The 17,961-nt window shown below is 38.0% G+C and overlaps 1 protein-coding gene across 6 annotated transcripts in view; it reads left to right on the forward strand.

Moving 5' to 3' along the window:
• The window catches only part of camk2d1 (calcium/calmodulin-dependent protein kinase (CaM kinase) II delta 1), a 90,812-nt gene that overhangs the window by 2,582 nt on the left and 70,269 nt on the right, over positions 1 to 17,961 (forward strand). For all 6 annotated transcript variants that reach the window (XM_072458564.1, XM_072458559.1, XM_072458560.1 and 3 more), the window contains exon 2: positions 500 to 594. In XM_072458564.1, the coding sequence (XP_072314665.1) occupies positions 500 to 594 (95 nt within the window). The remainder of the gene's footprint in view (positions 1 to 499; positions 595 to 17,961) is intronic.

Raw genomic sequence — 17,961 nt, forward strand, 5'->3', positions numbered from 1 at the left:
ATTATAGTTTAATACAAAGTCGCTGGGGATAAAAAGCAAAATATGAGCTGTACATGATATTTTATTGTCTTAAAAACGTGAAAAACAGAACTTGTCTGTTTGAAAGTCTTTGCAGCGGTTCACATGCATCTCTCACTTCCCTGTTTTATTATAAGCTAATTATTCACCGCACTGGTGGTAAAGCTAAGACAAGACAACTAGCATGCAAACAGCGCACTATAATTAGATGCAGACAACACACCGCGGCCTCATTTTTACCCTAAGAGCTGCTTTTACATTATGATTGTACTGGGGCAAAACAGCAGCTGAAGAGTCGGAGGCGATGACAGGCTTTAGATTGTGATCAATGAAATTAATTCATATTGTTCTCCAAAGTTATTACAGAAATGAGATTCAACACTGTAAACTGACTCAAGCATCAGCAGTATTATGTTTTCTTATGGAAGGTTCTGGGTTGCACAATGTCACTTTTCTGATGGCGATGATACTCTTTTCTCAGGGGTGCGTTCTCCGTGGTGCGGCGCTGCATGAAGAATTCCACCGGGCAAGAATACGCCGCCAAAATAATCAATACCAAGAAGCTATCTGCCCGCGGTGAGTACAAAACATTCCCACGCGTCCTGGAACAGCCTGGAATCCTGGAATGTCAAAGCATTTAGTGCGATTTTCTGTCTTCTCGACGTGTTTTGGCGATGCAGTCTCGTGACAATCTCCCAAAACGCTTCTCTTTCTCATGGTGGCAAAAGTGACAGGCGCCATGACAGTGCCTATGTGAGTCAACCGAAGCTTCTGATTGGCCGCGAGCTCTTGAGTCACTGTTGCCAAGCTTTTAAGTTTGACATTTGGAAAATAAGTAAAATGTTGTGGTCATGGGAATATGACATTTTTGTTGCTTTGTAGTTTGAAATGTGGTTGATGGTGCATTCTGTACATTTTGGACATCATTTGGAGGTGTTGTTATTGGAGAGGTGCAGTAGAGTGATGATGGAGGGAAAAAATTACACCGATTGTTCCTGGACTTTAGATTGGTTAAACAAATCGTTTTAATCTTCTTTGTAAATGTGTTTCATAGCTTTTGTTTCTTAATTTGCTATCAATGATTATTGTCCTTTTCGTACACACAATTTACATTTTGGCTGATCGAGGCATGTTTGAGTGGTCTTCTTTAATGTCCTACATTCAAGGCATTTCCATACTAAGAAAAAGGCATGAAACTTGATTATCAGTTTAAAGCAGGCATGTCCAAACTAGGGCCCGGGGGCCAAATGCGGCCCTCAAACCAATTTTTGTTGGCCCTCCAGCTTCCTGCTATGTCGGCCCAAACAACAAAAACTAGTACTTTTTACTGTGAAATTGGGAAAATGCTGGAATATGGATGTTATACCAACCTAATATTAATGTTCTAGCTCTAATTAAAGGTGTGGAGACTCATCGCAATTACATCAAATGCTAAATTTCGAATTATTCACTTTGTCATTCAACAAATTCGACATTGTCAAGTTGTTTGTGGCCCTCTGCCCCGTTTAAGTGTCAAAATGCGGCCCTTGGTGAAAAAAGTTTGGACACCCCTGGTTTAAAGCCACAGTGTTCATTTTTAAGATTTAACGATTTTTTGACCCATAGGCTTTATTGGACAGGAAAGTACAGAATGAAATGGGGGATGAGAGGAAGGGAGGACATGCAGTAAATAGTCGGAGCCAGAATTGAACTCTTGACACTGCGGCTACACCCGGGCAGCACACAAACGATTTTTGACACAAAATAATAGTAGTTTCTTTAATGTATCCTTGTGGTCTTATACTAGCGCTGATAAAGATCAAGACCACTCCGGAAAGGTCAAATAAAACAAATTAAAAAAAGTAATGATACTTCTAGTTTTAGTATTCCTTTTTGATGCCTTTGACAATATTTTCCCTCAAAAGTGATGATACATGAAGTGTTCAATAGTGTTGTTGCTGCTCTACTGTGTGCGGTCAGTTGGCCCCGCTCTGTGGAAATGTACCGTAAAGGGAAAACAGCTCCATGTTCTATGAAGTAATTGATCCATTTCAAAGAAGTTTTAGATCAGTTTTCCTATTTGAAATGACTTTTTAAAATGTACATGCAACAAAATACCAGAAAAAAAGGCATAATATCAATAAAGAGACCATTAATGATACATTCATTTTGTATATTGGGATTCATTTACAGAACTGGTAGAAAAAATCCATGTTATAAAGGGCTTAGTTAATTGACTAATTGTAACCAGGCGACTATAAAAAATAATCTGAATCAAATCTTGATAATGGTAATCTTTATCTACATTATACTGACTCTAAACACATGCTAAAAGAGGGTAGTGACATTATTAAAGTCAAATTTAAAAAAAAAGGATGAAATTTTTTTGATTTTCATTCATAATACACTTTACTCGAAGCATTTTCTATCTAAAAGCCTTCAGTCACCATATTTTAACCTTTCATTTGGTTAGAAAAGTATTTGAAATTATGTACCGGTACTGTACAATAGAAATACTTGTTTGTAGTCGAAGCTCTAATGTTATTGTACTGTAAACAAACCTCTGGGTGTTGGTGTATTCATTGTTCGCACCTCGTTCAGTTATCTGTTGATTGTCTCCATTTCTAGTATTATCAGCCTTTTTATTCTCCCTTCATTAGCCTTCTCAGGGCTCGTGGGCCGGGGCAAAGCAGGCAGCCTGGGCCGGGGCAGAGCAGGCAGCCTGGGCCGGGGCAGAGCAGGCAGCGTGGGCCGGGGCCTACTGCTGCTTCCGAGGTGGGGCTCTTGATTGATCCTTAATATGCTGATGGATACACACACACACAGCACGGGGCAAACAAAGACCTCAAAAATCCAGACATGACAAAATGGAGTCCTCACATCCATTCAAGCAAGACACCGACCAATCAGAATGCTTTAGTTGGTTTATTTCCAATCAGGGCGGGGCAGTTCATCCAATTTTAAGCTTCAGAGGGGATATTGTAATTTTTTGCATTAAAAAATACATTCAAGGATCTAAGACACCTTTTTTAATATGAGCTCATTCAATTATAACTTGCATTTTCTCATCAAAGGTGATCGTATTATATCAAAATGAATATTGTGGAACAAAAGCTAAAATGAAATGTGTCTTTTGATATACTGATATTAAAAATATAGCTGCGATTGGAATTAACAATTTTATTAAGGAAATTATAATATAGGGGATATAGTGAATGGAGTTTGAGAGTTGAATTATGTGACCATAATGAGTTTGTTGAAGGGGTCAGGACTTTTATAAACACAAAGGAGCTCCTATGGATAAAGTTAAAGGACACATATTATGCAAAATGAACATTCTTGCGCTTTTAATACATTGTTCCCACATGTTATTTTTAGCTTCATTCATGTATCCTGTTTTGTAAGTCCTCTCCCCTCTTAACCTCACAAAACACTCTGTTTCAAATTTCCCAGTTTAGTGACGTCATAGTTAGAACTCAAAGATAATTTCTGCTGTTTTTAAATCCATAAATCATCACCAGACTCGCTTTGAGCATTTCTGTCATCGAATTCCCGTCATTACAGCTGCGCGCCTACATCAGCATGTCCCTCCTCTATAATTCCCCCTGCAGACAGTAGATGGAGCGCTAACTCAATTTCTGACATGGGAACGTCACGTGTTTCCTTTTGTATTCCATTTTTCAAAAGTTTCATATTTGTCATTTTTGAGCTCTCAAAAGGGAGCGAGGCAACCTAAATATACTGCATTATTCCAACATGGTCAAATACATTCTTCATTGCGTTCTTGTATATCAAAGCCATCATTGCTAGAGCCAACATTATTCCCGCCGTGAGTGAGAACACAGTGGTTTCCTGTCTGATGTGGGCGGGCCGGGGGAACATGAGTGATGGGCCCACCACAGAACCACACGGCCTGTTTATGGAGCAGCCCGTCTGTGTAGGAGCGCTCCCATTCTCTGATTGCTTTGGCCCAGTGCCTCCCTCACCTGAAGGACAAAATTAGAGCGAAGCGGGACGCCTCTTCATCGGGCTGCAGAAGAACTTTGAGTGTTCACACAGTTAAAAAAGATTTGATTATAATTGGCGCTGATTACTTGTCAAACTGCTATTTTGAAATATAACAGCAACGTTGAGTGTCACTTTTAGTCGAGCTGTAGAATGAACCCCAGTGATGCAACGTTCAACTCGGAGAAAATAAAATATGCCAATAGATTGAATAAAACTTTTTCTGCATTTTGATTGATCAGATTTGATTTTGTTTAATTAAAAACAAATAGTCCACACAATATTTTGCAAAAGTATTAATATTGCAGTAAACTAAATTAATCGCATTAACACCAGTTCTCCCTCTGACAGTAATATGCTGTTTTTAAAATGAAAACGTTGAAAAAGGTTGATTTTTATTAATGATTCTTCTATTTCGGTCTAAATTAGCCTTGATTTACGCTTTTTTTTGTCATCATTAAGTTTTTATTTTGACTCAGTTAAGGCCTGAACATACAACGGAAAGAAGGGTGTCAAAAAGTATATTGAAACATCGCAATAATATCAATATTGGAGTACTTAACAACATATCACAATCATTTCCAATACGGGGCAGCTCTGTTTTCAGTAATATTTTCCAGAACATAAACAAGACAGACTTTTAATCAGTGCCATTTGACATAGAAAATGGTCAAATTTCTTCCTCCAAAGTCTGAACGCTGCTCCGAACATATGCTTTTGCTCACAGAGGATTGGCTGTAGTCTTAAGTAAAAAGAGCCAAGCTGATCATTGACGATAAGAAATGACAGAATCTCAATTTATATTAAAATGTGATTCATTGCACATTCTCCACACCTTAGATTCTCACAAGCTCAGTGGTTGTCATGCCAGGCTCGACACTTTTGATGGAAGTTTGTTGGTGTGTGTGGTTTCTGCTTCTTACATTCCCTTTTCTTCACACCACACGTCACATTTCATACATTGTAGTCAAAAAACTGTTTTTCCTCTGATTCCAGTCGTCTCAATCCCTCCTATAAGCTCTACATGCCAAATGGTATACTTCACCTTGCTTGCACCATTTAGCAGTCGGCCTATGGATATGTGACGGTGCGCTCAGATGGTGATTTATAGCTCTACATGGCTCTGAATGTTGGCTGTTTCCATGATAAAACCCAGGCCTTAAATCATAAAAAGCGTCGTAATCCGGTTTAGGGTCATTTCACGAGTGTGGATTCCTGGCAGATCGTGCAGGTCTGGTCCAGTGAGGAAAACCCTGAGCACGGTGCGTGTGGAGACGGCCTAAACAGGAAGCGGAGTCTCGTTCCGTCAACAGGCTGTTTTATGTTACTCTCCATCGACTACAACTCAAATTTAATCTGTAATCCTCACTTTTTTAGGGGGTTTGTACAGAGCTCGGATCATGTTTTTGTATAGTCTTTTCTCTTGTGTGTTATTAAGCCCTGTTTTTGATAGGATCTTGTCATGTTTTGTCCTGGTTCAAACTAATGAGGATATGGTTATTGTGTCCAAGGGCAATACACTTATTGCCTTTCCTGCAGTGACGCGTTTCAAATAGCTTGGGACTGATCTAATTGTTCTATCCTATTCATTTTATTCATTCTTCCTGAAGATGTGAGACAGGCTTCTACTCTGACAATGTTCAAATCTAAGCTTAAAACTGTTTTATTTAGCTGTGCATATGACTGAAAGGATTTTTCTTTCATTTTCATTAGTTTAGACAATCAGTTGGATTGATTTAAAAAGGGAGTTGGACTCCAAAACACGTTAGACGTGTAAAAGTACGTACAATCAGTGGGACTGATTTAAAAAGGATTTAAAAGGGAGTTGGACTCCAAAATACAATGGACGTGTAAAAGTACGTACAATCAAATTTAAAAAGGATTTAAAAAGGAGTTGGACTCCGAAAACACGTTACCCTTTGTGGCTAGGTGTGCTTTATTTTATTTTTTATTTTTTTAATTTAGTTAATTTTATTGTATTTCTGTTTCTGTAATTTCTTTGTGATTTTAATGCATTTTTCCTGCTGTGTGAAGCACTTTGAATTGCCCTGTGTATGAAATGTGCTCTACAAATAAACTTGCCTTGCCTTAATGAGGCAGTACAATAATAAAAAAAAACATTGATTTTGAAGTTTGTAGACAGACAAATGGTTGTTACATTTTCCAATGAGTAATAACGGTCAATATCCAACTTCCATCTCAAGATTGTAAAGTTGACTTATTTGTGCACATTTCGTGGTGCGTTATTGTCAAGCATAATGTTAGATTTAGTGTTGCCACCTGCTAAAATTTCAAACTTGATCTAAAAAATGACTTTTTGATGCCGCAATCGTAATTAAAATGTTCTTCCTTCGGCAACAGACTGTAATTTGCAAAAAATAATGTTCAATCATTGCAATAATTAGTATGCCTATTGTTATATAATATGTGATACTCCCTTATCAACACCATTGCGCCAAGCCCCCAGGGCCAGAGGAAACACTGAACTACTATACAATTATAGAATATTACTATTATTAATTATGTTTAATGACATTATCTTGATCTCCAGACTAGAGCGTTATAACCGTAGTGTAGATTAGTTCTCTATCATCTACACATTTTTGAAAAAGCCAATATAATATTGTGGATAGATCTTTGGAAAGCATCTAAAACTTTTGTATTAAAATTCATCTCCACATCTCAAGATCATATATCGCACACAAGGGAGGGATGCGAGTAGGAAGTGGGCCACTGTAGATGGAACTGAAAGACGACCTCGAATCAATTTCAAGATAAATGTAACGTTTCACCTGAATTATGAGGGATGGATGCATAATGGGGGGGAAACGTTGATTGCTTCCATAATAAGAAGTTCTACTGTCAGTGTGCTCTTCAACATTATCCACATTTTAAAAGTGCCACAACCTTTGTAGTTGACAGCCCTGCAGTTGGCAGAGGAGGTTTTGGTTGTGTGGATTTTATTGTATGTGATAAAATGTTGGAACATTGCTGCTATTTTATGTGTCTGAAAGTTTATTGAGATAATGGTAAAACTGTGAAAATATGGTAGGCAATGATGTTTTTAAAATGTAAGTTTAGTGAGTGGCCCATTGTATGCGTTTCAACAATATTGGCAATTATATCTTTCTTTTCTGTTGTTTCTCTTCTTGAAATATTTTTTCAAGAAAAAAATATTTTTGAAAACATTTTAAAAACGTTTTTATAATCAATGAAAACTTTATTTAGCGTGAAGAATATGGGGAAAGTGGGACAGTTTAGTTTGATCCTTTGTATTTGAAAATCTTTGCACTTCTACAACTTAAAAATAACCTCATAACCTACAACAATAATATACCTATTTAACAAAAAAACAAAAACAAAGAACAAAACAAAAGGTGTTGTAGATATAAGATCAAGTTCTTCAATTATGTCATTTACCAGTGAAAAAGTGTGAGAAAGCCCAATGGCTCTGTCTTTTTAATGCTAATTTCTTCAAAATATGGAAATAATAGATAGTAGTTATTAACAAAATCTGCAAAAATAACATGCATTTTCCTTTTGTTAATTTTGTCACCGCCCCACTTTACCAATAGCAGCTCTAAAAATCTGACTTGGGACTAACATGTGTGTAACAGCGAATACCAACTTCTGTTTTGGATATTTCTTAAATGTTATGTCTTGAATGTAAAGTAAACATGTAAAGCTTTTAAAAATTTATTAAAGTGAAAGCAAAAAATGACAAATAATTTTCAAAACGATATCCCACTTTACCCATATTATCCCTATAGCGCTTTACAACAGCAACAACTGACCCAAAGTGCTTTCCATACACCAACTTTTCCATGACTTCACACAATTCTAGATAACTAGATCTCAACCAACTTTTTAGTTTCAGCTCCATGCAAAATCCAGAGGGAAAATTTAACTAAATATTTAACCTATATCATCTTGTTCTATCTCTACTCTTAGCTCTGCTCCTATTTGCTCCTGTCCTGATTATTTGCAACCATAACAACAATTTGCAACTTCATTTGAATGAGCCACACACGTTAATTCTTACTTTTATAGTGATCCGGACTAGACTAAGAGACTCCATGTAAAAAGAAAAAAATCCCCGATCCAACAGCGGTTCCGAGCACACGTTATCCAGATGTAGTGATGTGCAATAAAACGTCCCTATCCCGTGACATGGAAAAAGTAGGGCAGCTGTAAAACATAGTGATGCTTGGATTCGGTGGCGTGGAAGAGATCACTTGACAAATCCACCACCGGGCTTGTTCGCAATCAAAAATAAAAAAAAGTAGGAGGAAAATACCCCAGGCTACAGAGCTAACCCGAGACTCCTCATCCCCATGGAAACAACCAAGATAGAGGGCTAAATTTAGAGGGTTTTTATTCTTTTTGGTACAGTGTTTTGCCGTAATTACCACAATTGTTATGATGAACGATTCCCATGTCATGTTTAGTGAGAAGTAAACTCTAATATTGATTTGGATCATTTAAGATGTTAATATAAGAGGTTAAATGAGCTATCAAATGCCTAGCTTCATTTGCTACATTCAACATTTTGTCATTAGCTTGTGTGATGATCAAAAGTTCCCATCCACCAAATGGATTGAGATAATAATAATAATAATAATAATAATAATAATAATAATAATAATAATAATAATAGATTTGAAGATGCAAGACGTTTCTACATCAACAGATAAAATGAACCACAATGCATTGCAACAGTGTCACTTAGTTTTAATGCAACATTTTTGAGACACAGTGGATTTTAATGGCCATTTACAATATGTTTTCAATGGGAATGCAGTGGTGGTGGTTGAGTGTCCTTGGCTCACTAAGACGACCGCCTTGCCTGAGTTTACCCCATCACGAGATACAGTAGACAGAAGGCCAATTTATCAGGCTCATAGTTGCACTTTTATTGTATTGTCTATCAGCCTTAAAATGCTAATAATGGTTTATCATGTCTATCTTATTATTGCTTAGTTTGGTGGTATAGTCCCGGGTAAATACTTATCATAGTTTTATATCAGTCAAATGGTTTGTGAAGAAAAAAATACAAAAATAAAATTGAAATGTTCAGGAAGTAGTAGTACACACAACTGACAAAGGTGTTCGCAGGTATTATTATTTGTCAAATCATAACTATTGTGTAAGTGCCCTTGGTTACAGTATGGTTGCTAGGTAACAATTGTGGAATTATTTATGTCACATCTACTGCTCATGTCCAACCAGGAAGTAGGTCTAACATCACAAAAATGGTCAAAATGGGGGAAAATATTTAGTAAAATCTTTAGTAAAATATATCATGAAATGAATAGTAGACTTTAAATCTCCCGTAAAGGCCAATACTCTTTTTGGGCTGACCGATGTCTTAAGGAAAGACTTAATGCACAGTTTATTACTGTGACAATGGTGCTGCACAAAAAAACACTTCCTTATGATTTAGTAGTGAAACACAGACTTGTGGATGTCTAAAAATATTTTTAAATTTAAATTTTGCTTGTCATTTTTGCAGAAATGGCCTATGTCATATTTTTAAAGAACAAAAACATGAGATGCAACACTCAACACTTTCATTTCTATATTGGTCATGTTTCATCCTCAGATTGAATCATTTTACATTGTGCACCCACAAGTCCCATTCAAAACTGCTGTTTGCATTAAAGGGGAAATAAAGAACATTTATTTTGGGTTGTTGCGCTGGCCACAATCCATTTATTGAACTGAATGTGTCGGACTTGCTGCACTTAGGCAAGTTTCTAAACTGTTTATAGATTGAACCTTTGAATCTCCTCCACTTCCAGAGCAAATTCACACTGAAAATAAGCTGGTTTATCCATTTCACATTTTCACATTCACTTTCCAGTTATTGCTAGTACGGTGCGTTTGACGAGCTGATTTATGTCCAACACCTTTATGTTGTTAATATAATGTTTAAACGGTCAGGAAATTGTGTTCCTTGCATGTAAATAGTCCCAGCGTGAAATAAAAACAACAGGACACAAAGAGTGAGCAGACTAAAACAAAGAGTATTTTATAGTAAGTCTGGCATGCGTCCCATTCTGTAAATGTCCAATGTTATTTCAGTCCGGTCCGTGACAGGTGGTTCTGTCCCTGTCATCCATCTACTGTTATTGGTTTAAAATGTTTTTGTTTTTTTACTGCAGCCAAAAGTACATTCTACAAGTATCCATCAATCCTTCTCATTATTCGAGTTTTACGTCATAGTAGAAGTGGGCAATAGATTGAAATGTTGATAATATTGTGAATGTTGTTTCAAATAAGGTGATATTTCTGAACGTTTGAGATTCATTTTACAGACATTTCACATTTGTTGGCTAATTAAACCTCAACTAACATTTAAAGATATGTTTTAACACATTTCTGTGTGATTGACATAATTAGCAAATTTCCAACTCCTTCATCTTCAACAGCAACATTCTTGACATCAAACCCGTGTATGATGAACTAGTTAGACGGGTTCCCTTTTAGAACTGCTACTGACCTTTTTTCTAAACTTTCTTCACAACTTGTCATTTGACTAATGTAAAACTTTTATATCTATTTTATTTACCACAGATTCGAGCCCACCAAAGTAATAGTAGAAGTAGTCTTTTAAATGGAGATTCTAAAGGCGCAGAAGGCCCTGAAATTCTGTTTTACAATCCACTGTTCACTTTCATCTTCAGCCTCAAACCACTCATTTGAGACTGTGAGAAGCGGGAAGGAGAAGAGACGGCTTGAACAAGGTGTGAAGGAGGACACTTTTGTTAAAGAGGGCCCCTCTTTCAACAGATGATTTAGGGTATAATTTACCTCTGCTGTACAACTCTTTACTTGGGCCATGGTTATTAGACAACAATTAGTGTAGAACGACTCCAAACATCGGGCAACAAAGGACAGAAGAGTTAAGTATAACCCCCTTTTAGGGCAGGACTAATCTACCTCAGGGCAGTGTACAATTCCAGCCTCTCAACCGTGTAACGTCCGATCGAAAAGGACTGCCAAAATGGAAGGAACAACGTATCTATTACAAAAATACATACGCTCGACTAAGATTTTGAGTGAGTTAGCTTTTTAATATGCACACACTGTTTATTTCTAGTACTTCTCTGTATGCATGCTTTATTATTATTGTGTCTTTTTAATGCTGTTTGGGACACATGGTCAGATCATAGAAACACAAGACAGTTTTAATCTTTAGTCAAGAACTAATTCTGTATTCTTGAAATATGCCACACTCTCTCAATGTATCTGTTTCATATGGATGTTTTTACTTTCTCCTGTCCTCACGTGCACCTCCTTCACACAACAAGCGGACACATTTGTTCCACTCTGGGAGATGCTTTCATTCGGTGGTGGTGACAGGCTGGATTTCCCCGTCTTTTGTAGAGCGTTTGTACTTTTGGATAGGTACTTTTACACAGTTGGCTTCTATTAACAGTTGGCAAAATCCCCGTGTGGCTTGTTTGGTCGGCCAGTAACAAATTTGTGTGGCTGTTGGGCTCAGTCTCCCCTCTAGACGCGCTGTCAGGAGCAGTAGTAGAGGCTGTCAGTTTGCATTAGACGAGATTCTCTCCCTTAGGCAATAAAGCGGATGACAAGGCTGGTATTAGAACGATGAAATTTTGAATATAAGTTGAACAAAAAAGAGTTAAATCAAATCAAGAAAGCATACATCGTCTCCCAAGGATACATGTAGACATATTATGCTTTTTTCTGGTACTTTGTATTAAACTGTATCATAAGTACATCATCATTTTACATTTTGTTCATAGAAAATGGAAAACATTTATCTAAAACACAGGTCCATTGACTTCTTGTTCAAAACTGCAGAACTGATAAGCCCCGCCTCTTCATAGTGACATTTCAGCAGATTATTATTCACATGTTTTCATTTTTGAAAAGGATTTACACATTGATTTTTCCAGATCACAACTAAATACAGGGGTGCGGGCGGGGATAGGGGGGAGTGTCAGTTGCAGGACAATACAGGATAACGCAAACATTCAGGAATCAATCCAAACATCGATATCAGACATTGATCAATATGAAAAGTGGTATCAAAACTAGATATTCATTTGGACAAATATCAATACTGAAAAATATATAATAAAAAGCCAGTAGAATAAATAGTTGTTCCTGTTCACATTATAATTCCTAAAAGACTAACCTAAAAGAATTCCATTCAAGTTTTTTTATGCAAATGTCAAAATCATCTGGCTGTGAAAATGTTGATGATATTTTGTTTGGGAATAAGTGTTTGCTCATGGACATGAGCACATCAATGATAGTACTCTATGCTCCTATTGTGCCGTCTACTTATCCATATTTAGATGATATTTAGAACCTTCATTCACCAGTTTTGGCCGTTGCATTTGTCGTAATCCTCAGTCTACCGGATAGTTTTGATTCTGTAAATCCGGCAGTGACAATCCATTGAAACGCTCCACTGCAAACATCGACAGAGCTGCGCGGAGAGCAGCGAAACGCCACAGTGAAGATTGAGTAATGAAAGCCTTTGTACGCTTCTAATTGACCCCTCCGACTCGTAGAACTAAAGCACAGCTGCTCTCGACAGGCTAAAAATATCTCATTAGAGCCCACGCCGACGAGCATGAAAATCACAATCAGCCTGCCAACAGAGGGCCCCGCGCTGTGGACAAACTGTGAGACCGTTTCCACGAGATCAGAAGGAGGACTAATGATACTCAGTGGTGTTTGATAGAAGCTGTGATGGAAGACACACCAATATGGATGGGCAATACTGACTGAAATGCATATCTTTATTATTGAAATATCCAAACATGCCTGTAAATGTCCCGTTGGCTGTATCACTGTTAGCTATTTTGATGTATTGTTGGCAAAACGACCCTCTCCTCGATTATGAGCACAATACAATCCAACCGTTACAAATCTAATATTTTGATTGTGGCATCTGCTTCAATTTGAGGATATGTATTGGTGGAAATGATTGCTAGCTGCTTGTTTCTGTGTATTTGTTTGCCCGGAATGCTCCACAGTGTGGCATTAAATGTATCCAGGCCTACTTTATCTCCATGGACACAAGTAGATTACCAGCCGTGACCACATGTTTTTATAATACTTGAAGTTTTGGTCTGGAATAGTACCCGGTCCCCACGATTTCAGATTAACCAATCAGAGGAATGCATGGTCCATCTGTGACTGGGCTTACGAGTGAAAAAGAGGGAAAAAATAACTAATAAAAGCATTAACTGTAAATCTGAAGTGAAATAAGGATATTCAGAGATGTCATCTGCATTTGAGAGTCACGTGATACAAATGAGCAGCTGTGGTTGGAACGTTTTTGGTGGCCTGTATGGTCAGATTCTAGACCCTTCTGCAGTCGTACAGAATGCCGGAAGGACTGGCTGGTCAGGCAACCAAGCTACAGGTCAGATCTGTGGAGAAGCGACCCTGCTCACAGTAAGAATGCATGTTGTTCAAGGTATTTTTGAGCAATTAAAACACCTAATAATTGAGTAAATGCAAGATGAATTAATCACTTTGACAGGAATTATTAACAATATATTTTTTTCCTTAATTTGTTCCTCTGTCTCATCAAATCATTTCCAGTGGACCCAAAATATCCACAAAGCATCACTTACTGACGAACTAGATGCCACTTTACATTGCACAGATTGGCTGCTTATGTGATGATCCTGCTATAGAGTAAGTAAACACACTCATTTGAGGTAGTTCCACTTTGATATTTGACAAGTCTGGAAGCGGTCCATCACTTCAGGACCAAGTCGAGCTTTGGAACAGATGGTGGCGAGTACTCAAGCTGATCTGAGAGCGTTGGTGTGATAGGAGAGTTGACAGTGAAGGAGAGCGGTTAGCTTTGAGTTATTGCCAGCCAGAACAAGACACAGACTTTCATATCCTGGCACTTGTTACGAGTATGAATGGTAAATTATTCAACATACATAAGACACACATACAATTCATGTTTTCTTGTCACAATACTGAAAAAGATCAAGACCCCAAGACCAGATTTTTCCTTCCGTATTATAAAATAAACTCAGGATTGTATCATTAAGGTCTGAAAGTGTCTCCACTGTCTTACGTAAACTGTACCAGCCCATTTAAGGGGTCCACAGCGAGATGATTGGACTAGAGAGAACACAGACTCACATGAACACCATAAGCAGCAGAAACAACAATTTCTCACCAAATGCTGACTTGAGGCCCTGTAAGGACACACACTCATATTATAAAAAAGCGCTCTTAGCTGAACCGGTCTGAGGGATCAGGGTCAGGCAAAACATGGCTTGTGGAGTTTGGAGTTTGCTGGCTCTCCCTGTGTTGAGCAGCATAATAAACCTCCAGTCAGGTACTCCCAATCCTTATCTTAGAAGGCTTCACATGGGTTGCCTTATTGCACTGGTTTAAAATGGCAAAAAACTCTCATAGGGATGATAAAATAGTTGACACTTATAATTCATGTGCAAAGGTCGTAAAGCTAAGTGAGTCCTTGTGGCTATAATTTTCACAATTCATATTCTGCGCTTCCTTTTCTGGCTTTATAAAATGTGAACTTTAAAATCAAATGGCACTCAGAGAATCCTTCAAGGCTCAAGCGCTGGAGATTCTTAATGCTTATTTTTAGCAGCAGATATCGACAGTTTGATTAAATAAAACCAGGCGAGGAAAGCTCATTTGTCCGTTATCGCGCGCACAGGAGACCCCTTGTCAATAGTGATAAGCTGTGTTGTCTTTTGTGCCATCCCATAATACCTCTGCGTGGATTTCCCTGGATTAATGTCCCCGGAGCCCATCCTTTGTTTAACAAATCAAAGTGAAGAGAAAGGGCAAGCGGACCGTTTCTATGACTGACAGTTTTGTACTAAACCTATGATTAGCTTTTCCCAATCAAAAATAACAATAGACTTCGTTCAATAGCCTTCGAGTAACAACACTGAATATACTTGCAGTTGTTTTACCAGTAATAATGACAGCTTAAGATTCTGGTCTATACGACTAGTCATGTGCTTTCTCGTGGTGGAACTTGATTTATAAACCAACAATACAAAATATACTTGTATAGGTTTATATTGACCTTTGTTCTCCTGATCAGTTACTGTCAAAATCCATACTACATTGAATGGGTGAAATTGCAGCTAAAAACAACAGCTCAAATGTAAAATCTTACACTCATTACATGTTTACACTTACATGTAAATATGGAGCACATGTGTAACCTTTAGTGCTTTTACATTATAGACTAACTAACATGAATGGTAATCCTGGTAATTCGTTTCCATTCAATTCATCACGATTATTCACTAAAACCTTTTTTTTTCTTCAAACAACCTGAATACATTTCCTTCTGTCCCCATAGGCTATAATATTAAAAGTTAATTTGTTTAGTAAACCATTTTTGATAAAGTATTTCCACTGCCTTTCTGCTAATCTAGTTTGGGCCATCTTTAGTTTGCCCTTTACAATGGTACTCATTAATCAACCACATAAAACTGTCTGTTAATGCTAAATAAACAGACTTAAACATCTGTCAATTGATCGTAATCAGCATTTCCAAAGCCCTTCAACATCTGCATCTGTGTAGGCTCCAAAAACACTAGTGAATGACCACCTATAGTGAGATAAAGATGATGTATTTGCTCATAGTCATGGTCTTAACCGCTTGCTTTTTTCTCTATTATATTGTCTTCTCACTGATATGTGTTTGTCTGTGGCTCCAGGTCGGCCTCCATCTTGGCTCTGATTGGTGTCATCCTCCAATCTGCTGAGATCCTCTCTGAGCTCAAACTGGAGTAGTCCCATTGGGCCGTCTCCTAAATCCTCATTTATCCAAGTAGGCCAGCCATTGGAGAACGGGCGTTTGCTTTAATTAGTCCAGTCTGTCCTGCTCTCCAGACCCTCAGCCTTAATGAAGCCTGGCGGGGCCTCCGGGAGAGCCCAGGTCACTACACGGCTACTTAAACCCTAAACGTTAAACGCACACCAGTTAACGGGAAGAGATGGGTCAAATGGTCTTTGGGGTTTGGGCTGGTGATGTTTGAAGCTGTGTTTGAATATACAGGCTACGATTTAATGTAAATAATTAAAAGAAAGCTATAATACGTAGATGCCAAATGTTTCAATGTCAAATTCTGAGGTGCATATTGTTTAATTCTTGGGCAAGACACTCCCTCTATTGACACTTCAAGCACTAATTTGGTTTCCTCTTTGCCTCGATTCTAAAAGCAGACTTACTCGAGTTTTGTCATTTGTAAACATAAAATTATTTTACGTTCCGTTTGTCTTCGTAGGTCGGAACTCTGACCTTGGAGAGACGTTTTCTCCGAGTTTCTGTGTTCGTGTTGTCAAATCGGATAAACAGTGAGCAGTGGATTATAGCAGAACAAGGAGTACAAACTAGAAAAGTGCTCCAGTCAGACAAAATGCAATGTAGCTGTATTAACCTGGACTGTGTTATTACATTTAGCTGCAATCTATAAAGTGCTGTTTGTGAGTACATTGTTGCTTTTGTTAGCTCTGTGTTGATATTAGCAACATAGCATCACAGAGCATTTAAAACTGCAGAGGCTCAACGGCAGCACAGGAGGAGATTCACAGAGAGGAGAAACTGTAGGGAGAAGCCAAGAACTACATTTTACCTGTTGGATATGAACTTTATTCAAACAAAGGGTGCAGCCATGTTGGATTGTCTAACTTGGATAAACTTGGGGTTGTGAAATGTGGCCCTAGTTTCCAAGAAGGAACACTGAGGTATGAGGGTGTTCCAGTGTAAATTTACAAGTCGGAGCTCAGAAACTGGAACTTAGCATTAGTCCTGGCTCATTAGCTAATGTAGCGCAACTAATTAACCCAATTAGAAGAACAGTATGTAACTTGCATCCAAACAAGAGCAACACAGCGCCAATATTTTCTTCACTTTTCATATTGAATTATCTTAGTCCGTCCAAGCCAAATCATTTTATATTAGATTTTCCCGTTTGGTTACACTTAAACATTTAAAAATGTACACATTTAAACATTTAATTATTTGCGGTTATGTACAAAGAAAGTCACCACTTTATTCTGTACATTTTCCCTCCTCAGCACATGTCACCAGTCCATTATTTATCACTGAACACAGGCTCGCTCAGATACCCATTTTATGTAGCCTCAATGGGGTATTGTAATACCTATGGAGAATTCTGTATTTAATGAGTATACATAGAGTTTCTCTTACATACTGTATCCTGATAATTCCAAGTTCCAAGTTATTTTACTTGTCCCTAAATCCGTAAATTGACAGTGAGTAAATGATTGCTGTAGCTTAGGTGAAGTTCACTGGGTCACTTCCTAATGATCACCCTGTTGTGGTTTAAAGTGCCCTCCTTGGCTTCTCCCATAGTAATTAACTGCATGAGCTCCATTAATGGAGTCGTTTCATGTCTCCGAGGGACTAACAGGCTGTGCACTAATGCTCGGACACTCCTGCTAGCACCAACTGTAGAGCTGCCAGGGATTTCTCCGGGGGCTCTCCTGGCATAAGTCTGCTCCTTACTTCAATACGTTGGATGGATTTTTGGACCGCGTCATTCACAAGTCATATTTTAGAACGTGTTAAGGCCATGACTCAGATGCTGCAGGCCAAACAAGAAGCACTTTGTCATCCCGAAACACTGCAGGCGCAAAAACTGCTCCAGGAAGAAAGGGAGATAATGAAGAGTAAATTCTCCAGATTAGAATACAAATTAAAATAACTGGGGGATAATTATGTGTGCCGTCACTTGTTGTGGATGGGGTGAGAGTTGTAATGGCAAAAATAAGGCAAGGAGGCGAGTTGCTTTGTCTCAATGTTAAGGTGATTTAATCAGGCGTTTCTCTCTCTCTCTGGTACATTACATAATCAGAATCTCTCTCTTGTCCCATGTCCTACATATTTATACCCGTAGTCACATGACCACACACACAGAAGTTCCTGGT

Source organism: Eucyclogobius newberryi, unplaced genomic scaffold, assembly GCF_026437365.1.
Source record: "Eucyclogobius newberryi isolate DKJ021-1_F unplaced genomic scaffold, fEucNew1.0.hap1 SCAF_22, whole genome shotgun sequence".
NCBI classification, from domain to species: Eukaryota; Metazoa; Chordata; class Actinopteri; order Gobiiformes; family Gobiidae; genus Eucyclogobius; species Eucyclogobius newberryi.